Below are 15,726 nucleotides of genomic sequence, written 5' to 3' on the forward strand. Positions count from 1 at the left end.
ACTGTATAATGGTATCAGCTAGGTGGTAGCTGATGACTGGGAGACTGTATAGTGGTATCAGCTAGGTGGTAGCTGATGACTGGGAGACTGTATAGTGGTATCAGCTAGGTGGTAGCTGATGACTGGGAGACTGTATAGTGGTATCAGCTAGGTGGTAGCTTATGACTGGGAGACTGTATAGTGGTATCAGCTAGGTGGTAGCTAGTACTGGCTGATGACTGGGAGACTGTATAGTGGTATCAGCTAGGTGGTAGCTGATGACTGGGAGACTGTATAGTGGTATCAGCTAGGTGGTAGCTGATGACTGGGAGACTGTATAGTGGTATCAGCTAGGTGGTAGCTGATGACTGGGAGACTGTATAGTGGTATCAGCTAGGTGGTAGCTGATGACTGGGAGACTGTATAGTGGTATCAGCTAGGTGGTAGCTAGTACTGGCTGATGACTGGGAGACTGTATAGTGGTACCAGCTAGGTGGTAGCTGATGACTGGGAGACTGTATAGTGGTACCAGCTAGGTGGTAGCTGATGACTGGGAGACTGTATAATGGTATCAGCTAGGTGGTAGCTGATGACTGGGAGACTGTATAGTGGTATCAGCTAGGTGCTGGCTGATGACTGGGAGACTGTATAGTGGTATCAGCTAGGTGGTAGCTGATGACTGGGAGACTGTATAGTGGTATCAGCTAGGTGCTGGCTGATGACTGGGAGACTGTATAGTGGTATCAGCTAGGTGGTAGCTGATGACTGGGAGACTGTATAGTGGTATCAGCTAGGTGGTAGCTGATGACTGGGAGACTGTATAGTGGTACCAGCTAGGTGGTAGCTGATGACTGGGAGACTGTATAGTGGTATCAGCTAGGTGCTGGCTGATGACTGGGAGACTGTATAGTGGTACCAGCTAGGTGGTAGCTAGTACTGGATGATGACTGGGAGACTGTATAGTGGTATCAGCTAGGTGCTGGCTGATGACTGGGAGACTGTATAGTGGTACCAGCTAGGTGGTAGCTAGTACTGGATGATGACTGGGAGACTGTATAGTGGTATCAGCTAGGTGCTGGCTGATGACTGGGAGACTGTATAGTGGTATCAGCTAGGTGCTGGCTGATGACTGGGAGACTGTATAGTGGTATCAGCTAGGTGGTAGCTGATGACTGGGAGACTGTATAGTGGTACCAGCTAGGTGGTAGCTGATGACTGGGAGACTGTATAGTGGTATCAGCTAGGTGCTGGCTGATGACTGGGAGACTGTATAGTGGTACCAGCTAGGTGGTAGCTAGTACTGGATGATGACTGGGAGACTGTATAGTGGTATCAGCTAGGTGCTGGCTGATGACTGGGAGACTGTATAGTGGTATCAGCTAGGTGGTAGCTAGTACTGGATGATGACTGGGAGACTGTATAGTGGTATCAGCTAGGTGCTGGCTGATGACTGGGAGACTGTATAGTGGTATCAGCTAGGTGGTAGCTGATGACTGGGAGACTGTATAATGGTATCAGCTAGGTGGTAGCTGATGACTGGGAGACTGTATAGTGGTATCAGCTAGGTGGTAGCTGATGACTGGGAGACTGTATAGTGGTATCAGCTAGGTGGTAGCTGATGACTGGGAGACTGTATAGTGGTATCAGCTAGGTGGTAGCTTATGACTGGGAGACTGTATAGTGGTATCAGCTAGGTGGTAGCTAGTACTGGCTGATGACTGGGAGACTGTATAGTGGTACCAGCTAGGTGGTAGCTGATGACTGGGAGACTGTATAGTGGTACCAGCTAGGTGGTAGCTGATGACTGGGAGACTGTATAATGGTATCAGCTAGGTGGTAGCTGATGACTGGGAGACTGTATAGTGGTATCAGCTAGGTGCTGGCTGATGACTGGGAGACTGTATAGTGGTATCAGCTAGGTGGTAGCTGATGACTGGGAGACTGTATAGTGGTATCAGCTAGGTGCTGCCTGATGACTGGGAGACTGTATAGTGGTATCAGCTAGGTGGTAGCTGATGACTGGGAGACTGTATAGTGGTATCAGCTAGGTGGTAGCTGATGACTGGGAGACTGTATAGTGGTACCAGCTAGGTGGTAGCTGATGACTGGGAGACTGTATAGTGGTATCAGCTAGGTGGTAGCTGATGACTGGGAGACTGTATAGTGGTACCAGCTAGGTGGTAGCTAGTACTGGATGATGACTGGGAGACTGTATAGTGGTATCAGCTAGGTGCTGGCTGATGACTGGGAGACTGTATAGTGGTATCAGCTAGGTGGTAGCTAGTACTGGATGATGACTGGGAGACTGTATAGTGGTATCAGCTAGGTGCTGGCTGATGACTGGGAGACTGTATAGTGGTATCAGCTAGGTGGTAGCTAGTACTGGATGATGACTGGGAGACTGTATAGTGGTATCAGCTAGGTGCTGGCTGATGACTGGGAGACTGTATAGTGGTATCAGCTAGGTGGTAGCTGATGACTGGGAGACTGTATAGTGGTATCAGCTAGGTGGTAGCTGATGACTGGGAGACTGTATAGTGGTATCAGCTAGGTGGTAGCTGATGACTGGGAGACTGTATAGTGGTATCAGCTAGGTGGTAGCTGATGACTGGGATACTGTATAGTGGTATCAGCTAGGTGGTAGCTGATGACTGGGAGACTGTATAGTGGTATCAGCTAGGTGGTAGCTGATGACTGGGAGACTGTATAGTGGTATCAGCTAGGTGGTAGCTAGTACTGGCTGATGACTGGGAGACTGTATAGTGGTACCAGCTAGGTGGTAGCTGATGACTGGGAGACTGTATAGTGGTACCAGCTAGGTGGTAGCTGATGACTGGGAGACTGTATAATGGTATCAGCTAGGTGGTAGCTGATGACTGGGAGACTGTATAGTGGTATCAGCTAGGTGCTGGCTGATGACTGGGAGACTGTATAGTGGTATCAGCTAGGTGGTAGCTGATGACTGGGAGACTGTATAGTGGTATCAGCTAGGTGCTGGCTGATGACTGGGAGACTGTATAGTGGTATCAGCTAGGTGGTAGCTGATGACTGGGAGACTGTATAGTGGTATCAGCTAGGTGGTAGCTGATGACTGGGAGACTGTATAGTGGTACCAGCTAGGTGGTAGCTGATGACTGGGAGACTGTATAGTGGTATCAGCTAGGTGGTAGCTGATGACTGGGAGACTGTATAGTGGTATCAGCTAGGTGGTAGCTGATGACTGGGAGACTGTATAGTGGTATCAGCTAGGTGCTGGCTGATGACTGGGAGACTGTATAGTGGTACCAGCTAGGTGGTAGCTAGTACTGGATGATGACTGGGAGACTGTATAGTGGTATCAGCTAGGTGCTGGCTGATGACTGGGAGACTGTATAGTGGTATCAGCTAGGTGCTGGCTGATGACTGGGAGACTGTATAGTGGTACCAGCTAGGTGGTAGCTGATGACTGGGAGACTGTATAGTGGTATCAGCTAGGTGCTGGCTGATGACTGGGAGACTGTATAGTGGTACCAGCTAGGTGGTAGCTAGTACTGGATGATGACTGGGAGACTGTATAGTGGTATCAGCTAGGTGCTGGCTGATGACTGGGAGACTGTATAGTGGTATCAGCTAGGTGGTAGCTAGTACTGGATGATGACTGGGAGACTGTATAGTGGTATCAGCTAGGTGCTGGCTGATGACTGGGAGACTGTATAGTGGTATCAGCTAGGTGGTAGCTGATGACTGGGAGACTGTATAATGGTATCAGCTAGGTGGTAGCTGATGACTGGGAGACTGTATAGTGGTATCAGCTAGGTGGTAGCTGATGACTGGGAGACTGTATAGTGGTATCAGCTAGGTGGTAGCTGATGACTGGGAGACTGTATAGTGGTATCAGCTAGGTGGTAGCTTATGACTGGGAGACTGTATAGTGGTATCAGCTAGGTGGTAGCTAGTACTGGCTGATGACTGGGAGACTGTATAGTGGTACCAGCTAGGTGGTAGCTGATGACTGGGAGACTGTATAGTGGTACCAGCTAGGTGGTAGCTGATGACTGGGAGACTGTATAATGGTATCAGCTAGGTGGTAGCTGATGACTGGGAGACTGTATAGTGGTATCAGCTAGGTGCTGGCTGATGACTGGGAGACTGTATAGTGGTATCAGCTAGGTGGTAGCTGATGACTGGGAGACTGTATAGTGGTATCAGCTAGGTGCTGCCTGATGACTGGGAGACTGTATAGTGGTATCAGCTAGGTGGTAGCTGATGACTGGGAGACTGTATAGTGGTATCAGCTAGGTGGTAGCTGATGACTGGGAGACTGTATAGTGGTACCAGCTAGGTGGTAGCTGATGACTGGGAGACTGTATAGTGGTATCAGCTAGGTGGTAGCTGATGACTGGGAGACTGTATAGTGGTACCAGCTAGGTGGTAGCTAGTACTGGATGATGACTGGGAGACTGTATAGTGGTATCAGCTAGGTGCTGGCTGATGACTGGGAGACTGTATAGTGGTATCAGCTAGGTGGTAGCTAGTACTGGATGATGACTGGGAGACTGTATAGTGGTATCAGCTAGGTGCTGGCTGATGACTGGGAGACTGTATAGTGGTATCAGCTAGGTGGTAGCTAGTACTGGATGATGACTGGGAGACTGTATAGTGGTATCAGCTAGGTGCTGGCTGATGACTGGGAGACTGTATAGTGGTATCAGCTAGGTGGTAGCTGATGACTGGGAGACTGTATAGTGGTATCAGCTAGGTGGTAGCTGATGACTGGGAGACTGTATAGTGGTATCAGCTAGGTGGTAGCTGATGACTGGGAGACTGTATAGTGGTATCAGCTAGGTGGTAGCTGATGACTGGGAGACTGTATAGTGGTATCAGCTAGGTGGTAGCTGATGACTGGGAGACTGTATAGTGGTATCAGCTAGGTGGTAGCTAGTACTGGCTGATGACTGGGAGACTGTATAGTGGTACCAGCTAGGTGGTAGCTGATGACTGGGAGACTGTATAGTGTTACCAGCTAGGTGGTAGCTGATGACTGGGAGACTGTATAATGGTATCAGCTAGGTGGTAGCTGATGACTGGGAGACTGTATAGTGGTATCAGCTAGGTGCTGGCTGATGACTGGGAGACTGTATAGTGGTATCAGCTAGGTGGTAGCTGATGACTGGGAGACTGTATAGTGGTATCAGCTAGGTGCTGGCTGATGACTGGGAGACTGTATAGTGGTATCAGCTAGGTGGTAGCTGATGACTGGGAGACTGTATAGTGGTATCAGCTAGGTGGTAGCTGATGACTGATGAGGGAGACTGTATAGTGGTACCAGCTAGGTGGTAGCTGATGACTGGGAGACTGTATAGTGGTATCAGCTAGGTGGTAGCTGATGACTGGGAGACTGTATAGTGGTACCAGCTAGGTGGTAGCTAGTACTGGATGATGACTGGGAGACTGTATAGTGGTATCAGCTAGGTGGTAGCTGATGACTGGGAGACTGTATAGTGGTATCAGCTAGGTGGTAGCTAGTACTGGATGATGACTGGGAGACTGTATAGTGGTATCAGCTAGGTGCTGGCTGATGACTGGGAGACTGTATAGTGGTATCAGCTAGGTGGTAGCTAGTACTGGATGATGACTGGGAGACTGTATAGTGGTATCAGCTAGGTGGTGGCTGATGACTGGGAGACTGTATAGTGGTATCAGCTAGGTGGTAGCTGATGACTGGGAGATGACTGGGATAGTGGTATCAGCTAGGTGGTAGCTGATGACTGGGAGACTGTATAGTGGTATCAGCTAGGTGGTAGCTGATGACTGGGAGACTGTATAGTGGTATCAGCTAGGTGGTAGCTGATGACTGGGAGACTGTATAGTGGTATCAGCTAGGTGGTAGCTTATGACTGGGAGACTGTATAGTGGTATCAGCTAGGTGCTGGCTAATGACTGGGAGACTGTATAGTGGTATCAGCTAGGTGGTAGCTTATGACTGGGAGACTGTATAGTGGTATCAGCTAGGTGCTGGCTGACTGGGAGACTGTATAGTGGTATCAGCTAGGTGCTGGCTGACTGGGAGACTGTATAGTGGTATCAGCTAGGTGCTGGCTGACTGGGAGACTGTATAGTGGTATCAGCTAGGTGCTGGCTGACTGGGAGACTGTATAGTGGTATCAGCTAGGTGGTAGCTTATGACTGGGAGACTGTATAGTGGTATCAGCTAGGTGCTGGCTGACTGGGAGACTGTATAGTGGTATCAGCTAGGTGCTGGCTGATGACTGGGAGACTGTATAGTGGTATCAGCTAGGTGGTAGCTGACTGGGAGACTGTATAGTGGTATCAGCTAGGTGCTGGCTGACTGGGAGACTGTATAGTGGTATCAGCTAGGTGCTGGCTGACTAGGAGACTGTATAGTGGTATCAGCTAGGTGCTGGCTGACTGGGAGACTGTATAGTGGTATCAGCTAGGTGCTGGCTGACTGGGAGACTGTATGGTGGTATCAGCTAGGTGCTGGCTGATGACTGGGAGACTGTATAGTGGTATCAGCTAGGTGCTGGCTGACTGGGAGACTGTATAGTGGTATCAGCTAGGTGCTGGCTGACTGGGAGACTGTATAGTGGTATCAGCTAGGTGGTAGCTGACTGGGAGACTGTATAGTGGTATCAGCTAGGTGGTAGCTGACTGGGAGACTGTATAGTGGTATCAGCTAGGTGCTGGCTGACTGGGAGACTGTATAGTGGTATCAGCTAGGTGCTGGCTGACTAGGAGACTGTATAGTGGTATCAGCTAGGTGCTGGCTGACTGGGAGACTGTATAGTGGTATCAGCTAGGTGCTGGCTGACTGGGAGACTGTATAGTGGTATCAGCTAGGTGCTGGCTGACTGGGAGACTGTATAGTGGTATCAGCTAGGTGGTAGCTGACTGGGAGACTGTATAGTGGTATCAGCTAGGTGCTGGCTGACTGGGAGACTGTATAGTGGTATCAGCTAGGTGCTGGCTGACTGGGAGACTGTATAGTGGTATCAGCTAGATGCTGGCTGACTGGGAGACTGTATAGTGGTATCAGCTAGGTGCTGGCTGACTGGGAGACTGTATAGTGGTATCAGCTAGGTGCTGGCTGACTGGGAGACTGTATAGTGGTATCAGCTAGGTGCTGGCTGACTGGGAGACTGTATAGTGGTATCAGCTAGGTGCTGGCTGACTGGGAGACTGTATAGTGGTATCAGCTAGGTGCTGGCTGACTGGGAGACTGTATAGTGGTATCAGCTAGGTGCTGGCTGACTGGGAGACTGTATAGTGGTATCAGCTAGGTGCTGGCTGACTGGGAGACTGTATAGTGGTATCAGCTAGGTGCTGGCTGACTGGGAGACTGTATAGTGGTATCAGCTAGGTGCTGGCTGACTGGGAGACTGTATAGTCGTATCAGCTAGGTGGTAGCTGACTGGGAGACTGTATAGTGGTATCAGCTAGGTGCTGGCTGACTGGGAGACTTACAGTGGTATCAGCTAGGTGCTGGCTGACTGGGAGACTGTATAGTGGTATCAGCTAGGTGCTGGCTGACTGGGAGACTGTATAGTGGTATCAGCTAGGTGCTGGCTGACTGGGAGACTGTATAGTGGTATCAGCAAGGTGCTGGCTGACTGGGAGACTGTATAGTGGTATCAGCTAGGTGCTGGCTGACTGGGAGACTGTATAGTGGTATCAGCTAGGTGCTGGCTGACTAGGAGACTGTATAGTGGTATCAGCTAGGTGCTGGCTGACTGGGAGACTGTATAGTCGTATCAGCTAGGTGGTAGCTGACTGGGAGACTGTATAGTGGTATCAGCTAGGTGCTGGCTGACTGGGAGACTGTATAGTGGTATCAGCTAGGTGCTGGCTGACTGGGAGACTGTATAGTGGTATCAGCTAGGTGCTGGCTGACTGGGAGACTGTATAGTGGTATCAGCTAGGTGCTGGCTGACTGGGAGACTGTATAGTGGTATCAGCTAGGTGCTGGCTGACTGGGAGACTGTATAGTGGTATCAGCTAGGTGCTGGCTGACTGGGAGACTGTATAGTGGTATCAGCTAGGTGCTGGCTGACTAGGAGACTGTATAGTGGTATCAGCTAGGTGCTGGCGGACTAGGAGACTGTATAGTGGTATCAGCTAGGTGCTGGCTGACTGGGAGACTGTATAGTTGTATCAGCTAGGTGCTGGCTGACTGGGAGACTGTATAGTGGTATCAGCTAGGTGCTGGCTGACTGGGAGACTGTATAGTGGTATCAGCTAGGTGCTGGCTGACTGGGAGACTGTATAGTGGTATCAGCTAGGTGGTAGCTGACTGGGAGACTGTATAGTGGTATCAGCTAGGTGCTGGCTGACTGGGAGACTGTATAGTGGTATCAGCTAGGTGCTGGCTGACTGGGAGACTGTATAGTGGTATCAGCTAGGTGCTGGCTGACTTGGGAGACTGTATAGTGGTATCAGCTAGGTGCTGGCTGACTGGGAGACTGTATAGTGGTATCAGCTAGGTGCTGGCTGACTGGGAGACTGTATAGTGGTATCAGCTAGGTGCTGGCTGACTGGGAGACTGTATAGTGGTATCAGCTAGGTGCTGGCTGACTAGGAGACTGTATAGTGGTATCAGCTAGGTGCTGGCTGACTAGGAGACTGTATAGTGGTATCAGCTAGGTGCTGGCTGACTGGGAGACTGTATAGTGGTATCAGCTAGTTGCTGGCTGACTGGGAGACTGTATAGTGGTATCAGCTAGGTGCTGGCTGACTGGGAGACTGTATAGTGGTATCAGCTAGGTGCTGGCTGATGACTGGGAGGTGCTGATATAGGATCGGTGTAGCCTTTTATATCATAATGAATATACTGATATGGATACTGATCCTAAATGATCATCCTGCTCCAAGGCTCTTTATGGATACTGGCCCAAATCAGATCTTATCCGGATGAGAACCCAGTGGAGGAGAACCCAGTGGAGGAGAACCCAGTGGAGGAGAACCCAACGAAATGTGATCAGACTTTTATAGCAGCTGTCAGCAGGGGCCTTGTTGTGGTGTCAATATGCTACTTCCAACGCTGAACACACAGCTCTCATCTCATTCACCACACACTCTTTTTATAGCCTTTTTATAGGGTCTTTTTATAGCCTGGCTGCCGACAGTGTCCAGCTAACGGGGATGATTTGATTATTTTTTAAAGTGCAGATGACGATACAATGATTTTCCTATTGTGACTGGTTATCAGAGTTGTCCTCTGCTTACGTTGACATGCGTGCAAGCGCGCACACACACACACACACACACACACGATTGGGCGGTATCAAGATGTTCATACCGTTCTTGTACCAGGGTATATGGTATTACTGGCAGTGCACAAAAGGACGCCATTCCCTATTCCCTATTCCCACTCCCTATTCCCATTCCCCACTCCCTATTCCCACTCCCTATTCCCACTCCCTATTCCTATTCCCATTCCATATTCCTATTCCCACTCCCTATTCCCATTCCCTATTCCCATTCCCCATTTCATATTCCCATTCCATATTCCCATTCCCCATTTCATATTCCCATTTCATATTCCCATTCCCTATTCCCATTCCCCATTTCATATTCCCATTCCCCATTCCATATTCCCATTCCCCATTTCATATTCCCATTCCATATTCCCCATTTCATATTCCCATTCCCCATTCCATATTCCCATTCCCCATTTCATATTCCCATTCCCCATTCCATATTCCCATTCCATATTCATATTCCCATTCCCCATTTCCCATTCCCTATTCCCATTCCCTCATCCCACTCCCTATTCCCACTCCATATTCCCACTCCATATTCCCTATTCCCACTCCCTATTCCTACTCCCTATTCCCATTCCCTATTCCCACTCCCTATTCCCACTCCCTATTCCCTATTCCATACTCCCTATTCCTATTCCCTTATTCCCTATTCCCATTCCCTATTCCCATTCCATATTCCTACTCCCTATTCCCATTCCCCATTCCCTATTTCCACTCCCTATTCCTATTCCCACTCCCTATTCCCACTTCCCTATTCCCTATTCCCACTTCCCTATTCCCACTCCCTATTCCTACTCCCTATTCCCACTCCCTATTCCCTATTCCCACTCCCTATTCCCACTCCCTATTCCCATTCCTAAAAATACCCCGGTATACGGAACTCTACCCAGCCCCACACTCCCTTTAGTGGGCTTGTGTTCATCAAATACGACACCTCTCATCCACCTTTTGTCTTCTTCGTTCAATCCGTGTTACCAGTATTCAGTAGACTCACAGGATATCTAGCCTAATCATGACCTCTAACCTCTCTCTCTTCTTCACTAACCCTGTGTTACCAGTATTCAGTAGACTCACAGGATATCTATCCTAATCATGACCTCTAACCTCTCTTTGTTTTGTTTTGTTTGTCAGATGAGGGAAGGGTGTAGATGGGACTGTCTCAGCTCTGAGCCATGGAATGCCCCCTCCGTCCGCCACTAGCCTGCTCTTCTCCACAGACTGACCTCCAGACACTTAGTTAGCGACACGTTGCTCCCCTCCATCTGAACACAACCAGGAAGGGGAAGAAGTCACAGCAGAGCTTCGTACGCACAGAGGAAAGGTTTTACAGCTCCTCTCCAACATATTAACAGCTAGCTCACCGTAGCTAGTTAGGCTTAGTTTTCCCTTGTTTTCTCTGTGGATTTGGGATTTTTAATATTTTTTATAGAGAGTCAAGATGGTGGATTTACAGGAGTACCTGTGGATGGTGATCCTGGGCTTCGTCATAGCCTTCATTCTTGCCTTCTCTGTTGGGGCCAACGACGTGGCCAACTCGTTTGGGACGGCGGTGGGGTCGGGGGTGGTGACTCTGAGACAGGCCTGTATCCTGGCGTCCATCTTTGAGACGTTGGGTTCCATGCTGCTTGGAGCCAAGGTGGGGGAGACCATACGGAAAGGCATCATAGACGTCAACCTCTACAACGAGACGGTGCCTGTTCTCATGGCGGGGGAGGTCAGCGCCATGGTCGGTACGTATATACCATACCCTGTACTATACCATACCCTGTACTATACCATACCCTGTACTATACCATACCCTGTACTATACCATACCCTGTACTATACCATACCCTGTCGTCCTCGAGTATCGCCATGGTAGGTATGTATATACCATACCCTGTACTATACCATACCCTGTACTATACCATACCCTGTACTATACCATACCCTGTCGTCCTCGAGTATCGCCATGGTAGGTATGTATATACCATACCCTGTACTATACCATACCCTGTCGTCCTCGAGTATCGGCCATGGTCGGTATGTTTATACCATACCCTGTACTATACCATACCCTGTACTATACCATACCCTGTACTATACCATACCCTGTCGTCCTCGAGTATCGCCATGGTAGGTATGTATATACCATACCCTGTACTATACCATACCCTGTCGTCCTCGAGTATCGGCCATGGTCGGTATGTTTATACCATACCCTGTACTATACCATACCCTGTACTATACCATACCCTGTACTATACCATACCCTGTCGTCCTCGAGTATCGCCATGGTAGGTATGTATATACCATACCCTGTACTATACCATACCCTGTCGTCCTCGAGTATCGCCATGGTAGGTATGTATATACCATACCCTGTACTATACCATACCCTGTCGTCCTCGAGTATCGGCCATGGTCGGTATGTTTATACCATACCCTGTACTTAACCATACCCTGTACTATACCATACCCTGTACTATACCATACCCTGTCGTCCTCGAGTATCGCCATGGTAGGTATGTATATACCATACCCTGTACTATACCATACCCTGTACTATACCATACCCTGTCGTCCTCGAGTATCGCCATGGTAGGTATGTATATACCATACCCTGTACTATACCATACCCTGTCGTCCTCGAGTATCGGCCATGGTCGGTATGTTTATACCATACCCTGTACTATACCATACCCTGTACTATACCATACCCTGTACTATACCATACCCTGTCGTCCTCGAGTATCGCCATGGTAGGTATGTATATACCATACCCTGTACTATACCATACCCTGTCGTCCTCGAGTATCGCCATGGTAGGTATGTATATACCATACCCTGTACTATACCATACCCTGTCGTCCTCGAGTATCGGCCATGGTCGGTATGTTTATACCATACCCTGTACTATACCATACCCTGTACTATACCATACCCTGTACTATACCATACCCTGTACTATACCATACCCTGTCGTCCTCGAGTATCGGCCACGTCTTATAATGTTACTAGATGTTCAGTTCTTCCATCCGTGTTTCCTGAATTCCTCTCAAAGTGCATTGGAGGAGGTCTGAGGGAGGGACCGTGGATCCCTTTCCTCCAATGAGCTTTGAGAGAAATTGAGCTTGAAGGGATTTAACAGCTAGTAACCAATGTTTTCAGTCATAGCCTGTGTTTTAATTCTCACGGAAGGTTCATATCTCATAGCTTGTACGACATCTGTCTCTGTCTGTCTCTGTCTGTCTGTCTGTCTGTCTGTCTGTCTGTCTGTCTGTCTGTCTGTCTGTCTGTCTGTCTGTCTGTCTGTCTGTCTGTCTGTCTCTCTCTCTCTCTCTCTCTCTCTCTCTGTGTGTCTTTCTCTCTCTCTCTCTCTGTGTGTCTTTCTCTCTCTGTATCTCTCTGTCTTTCTCTCTCTCTCTCTCTGTCTTTCTCTCTCTCTCTCTGTATCTCTGTATCTCTCTCTGTATCTCTCTCTGTATCTCTCTCTGTATCTCTGTATCTGTCTGTATCTCTCTCTGTATCTCTGTATCTCTCTCTGTATCTCTCTCTCTGTATCTCTCTCTCTCTCTCTCTCTCTCTGTATCTCTCCCCCTCGCTGTCTCTGTGTGTGTCTCTCTCTTTTTCCACAGGGTCAGCGATTTGGCAGCTCATCGCCTCTTTTCTCAAACTACCCATCTCCGGGACGCATTGCATCGTTGGATCGACCATCGGGTTCTCCATGGTGGCCATCGGCACCAAGGGTGTCCAGTGGATGCAGCTGGTCAAGATTGGTATGTCTATGACAACGTTACCCAGCATGCTCTGAAGTTGGGTTTACTATCTATGACTCTTTTAGCCCACCAAGGGTGTCCAGTGGATGCAGCTGGTCAAGATTGGTATGTCTATGACTACGTTACCCAGCATGCTCTGAAGTTGGGTTTACTATCTATGACTCTTTTAGCCCACCAAGGGCTAGTCTTCCCAGGGCTGGGCTGTATACCATGTGATACTATATATACCCTACAGTATGATACTATATATACCCTACCGTATATATATATCATACTGTAGGGTATATATAGTATCATACTGTAGGGTGTATATACTATATATATATATATATATATATATATATATATATATATATATATATACACCCTACCGTATGATACTATATATACCCTACAGTATGATACTATATATACCCTACAGTATGATACTATATATATACCCTACCATATGATACTATATATACCCTACCGTATGATACTATATATACCCTACAGTATGATACTATATATACCCTACAGTATGATACTATATATACACTACAGTATAATACTATATATACACTACAGTATAATACTATATATACCCTGCCATATGATACTATATATACACTACAGTATGATACTATATATACACTACAGTATAATACTATATATACCCTACAGTATGATACTATATATACCCTACAGTATGATACTATATATACACTACAGTATAATACTATATATACCCTACAGTGTGATACTATATATACCCTACAGTATGATACTATATATACCCTACAGTATGATACTATATATACCCTACAGTATAATACTATATATACACTACAGTATAATACTATATATACCCTACAGTATAATACTATATATACCCTGCCGTATAATACTATATATACCCTACAGTATGATCCTAAAGACTCTCAGACCATGACTAACAAGATTATCTTATCTGATGAAACCAAGATTGACTGGGAGACTAGTTAGGATCGAGTGAAAGATGAACGGAGAAAAGTACAGAGAGATCCTTGATGAAAACCTGCTCCAGAGTGCTCAGGACATCAGACTGGGGGCGAAGGTTCACCGACCAACAGGACAATGACCCTAAGCACACAGCCAACATGGGGCAGCAGGTAGCCTAGTGGTTAGAGCGTTGGACTTGTAACCGAAAGGTTGCAATTTCAAATCCCTGAGCTGACAAGGTACAAATCTGTCATTCTGCCCCTAAACAAGGCAGTTAACCCACTGTTTCCCGGTAGGCTGTCATTGAAAATAAGATTTTGTTCTTAATTAACTGACTTGCCTAGTTAAATAAAGGTCAAATAAAAATACATTTAAAAAATACACTGCAGAAGTGTATTTGGGACGAGTCTCTGAATGTCCTTGAGTGGCCCAGCCAGAGCTCAAACTTGAACCGGAGAGACATGAAAATAGCCTCGAGATTGTAATCGCTGCCAAAGGTGCTTCAACAGATTACTGAGTAAAAGGGTCTGAATACTTATGTCAATGTGATATTCCAGTTTAATCTAAATCACTAGTCAAATGGCAATTGCAATATTTGGTTAAAAATTACATCTCATTTGCCCTGTAACGTAAACAAGTATTCTTACCAAAAGAAGCTTTCGTATCAAAACCGACGTCCCGAGTCATTACTAAGAAGTTAGTTCATCTAAAAACGTGGAAGTGTGGAAATGTTCTACAACGAGATCAACTTGTGGTTGAAGTTGTTGTTTTATACTGTTAAATCAATCAGATTTGAGAAAGACCCATTTAAAATAAGTGTGTGGCCGGGTAATGCACAACTCATAAAGCAATTTAGAACCTTGATTATTCAAAACCATAAAAATATCGTCAAAAACTTGGGAAAAAAATGGTGATATATGTTGGCCGTATCGCCCAGCCCTATGACCGAGTCTAATATGGAACCTATGTTAGGTTGACTGTTTGTCCACATTACCCAGCGTGCTTTGGGATAGGGTTGACTGTTTGTCCACATTACCCAGCGTGCTTTGGGATAGGGTTGACTGTCTTATGACTTCATTGCCCAGCGTGCTTTGGGATAGGGTTGACTGTTTGTCCACATTACCCAGCGTGCTTTGGGATAGTGTTGACTGTTTGTCCACATTACCCAGCGTGCTTTGGGATAGGGTTGACTGTTTCTCCACATTACCCAGCGTGCTTTGGGATAGGGTTGACTGTCTTATGACTTCATTGCCCAGCCTTCTCGGGTCTGTGGTCTAATCCCAAATTAGTAGTTATTCAGGATACAAGGTGATTTGTACATCTTTCAGTTTGTGATCTGAATCAATTCTCTAAAACATGACCTTATGACTACGTTACCCAGCCTGCCCCTCTCTTCCTTCCTCCAAGTTGCGTCCTGGTTCATCTCTCCCTTGCTGTCTGGACTGATGTCGGGGTTCCTCTTCTTCCTCATCAGACACTTCATCCTCAGTAAGGTGAGTTACCAGTAGTCACATTATACACTATTTGCAGTTCTCTGTGTGCGTGCGTGTCTGTGCTGACCTGTGTGTGTGTGTGTGTGTGTGTGTGTGTGTGTGTTTTCAGGATGACCCTGTCCCCAACGGTCTCCGTGCCCTGCCAGTGTTTTACGCCTCAACGATAGGCATCAACGCCTTCTCCATCCTCTACACTGGCGCTCCATGTAAGAACTGAGACTTAACCTAACCCTGGCCCTAACACTAGACTGGTGGTCCATGTAAGAACTGAGACTT

General features: G+C 47.3%; 1 protein-coding gene across 1 annotated transcript in view; it reads left to right on the top strand.

Moving 5' to 3' along the window:
* LOC115124684 (sodium-dependent phosphate transporter 2) overlaps positions 1–15,726 on the top strand; it is a 127,764-nt gene that overhangs the window by 77,768 nt on the left and 34,270 nt on the right. Inside the window, exons 2-5 of the mRNA XM_065026890.1 lie at positions 10,371–10,969; positions 12,857–12,997; positions 15,365–15,450; positions 15,560–15,656. Coding sequence (XP_064882962.1) covers positions 10,678–10,969; positions 12,857–12,997; positions 15,365–15,450; positions 15,560–15,656 — 616 coding nt within the window. The 5' untranslated portion in view covers positions 10,371–10,677. The remainder of the gene's footprint in view (positions 1–10,370; positions 10,970–12,856; positions 12,998–15,364; positions 15,451–15,559; positions 15,657–15,726) is intronic.

This window comes from Oncorhynchus nerka, linkage group LG13, assembly GCF_034236695.1.
Source record: "Oncorhynchus nerka isolate Pitt River linkage group LG13, Oner_Uvic_2.0, whole genome shotgun sequence".
Lineage (NCBI taxonomy): Eukaryota > Metazoa > Chordata > Actinopteri > Salmoniformes > Salmonidae > Oncorhynchus > Oncorhynchus nerka.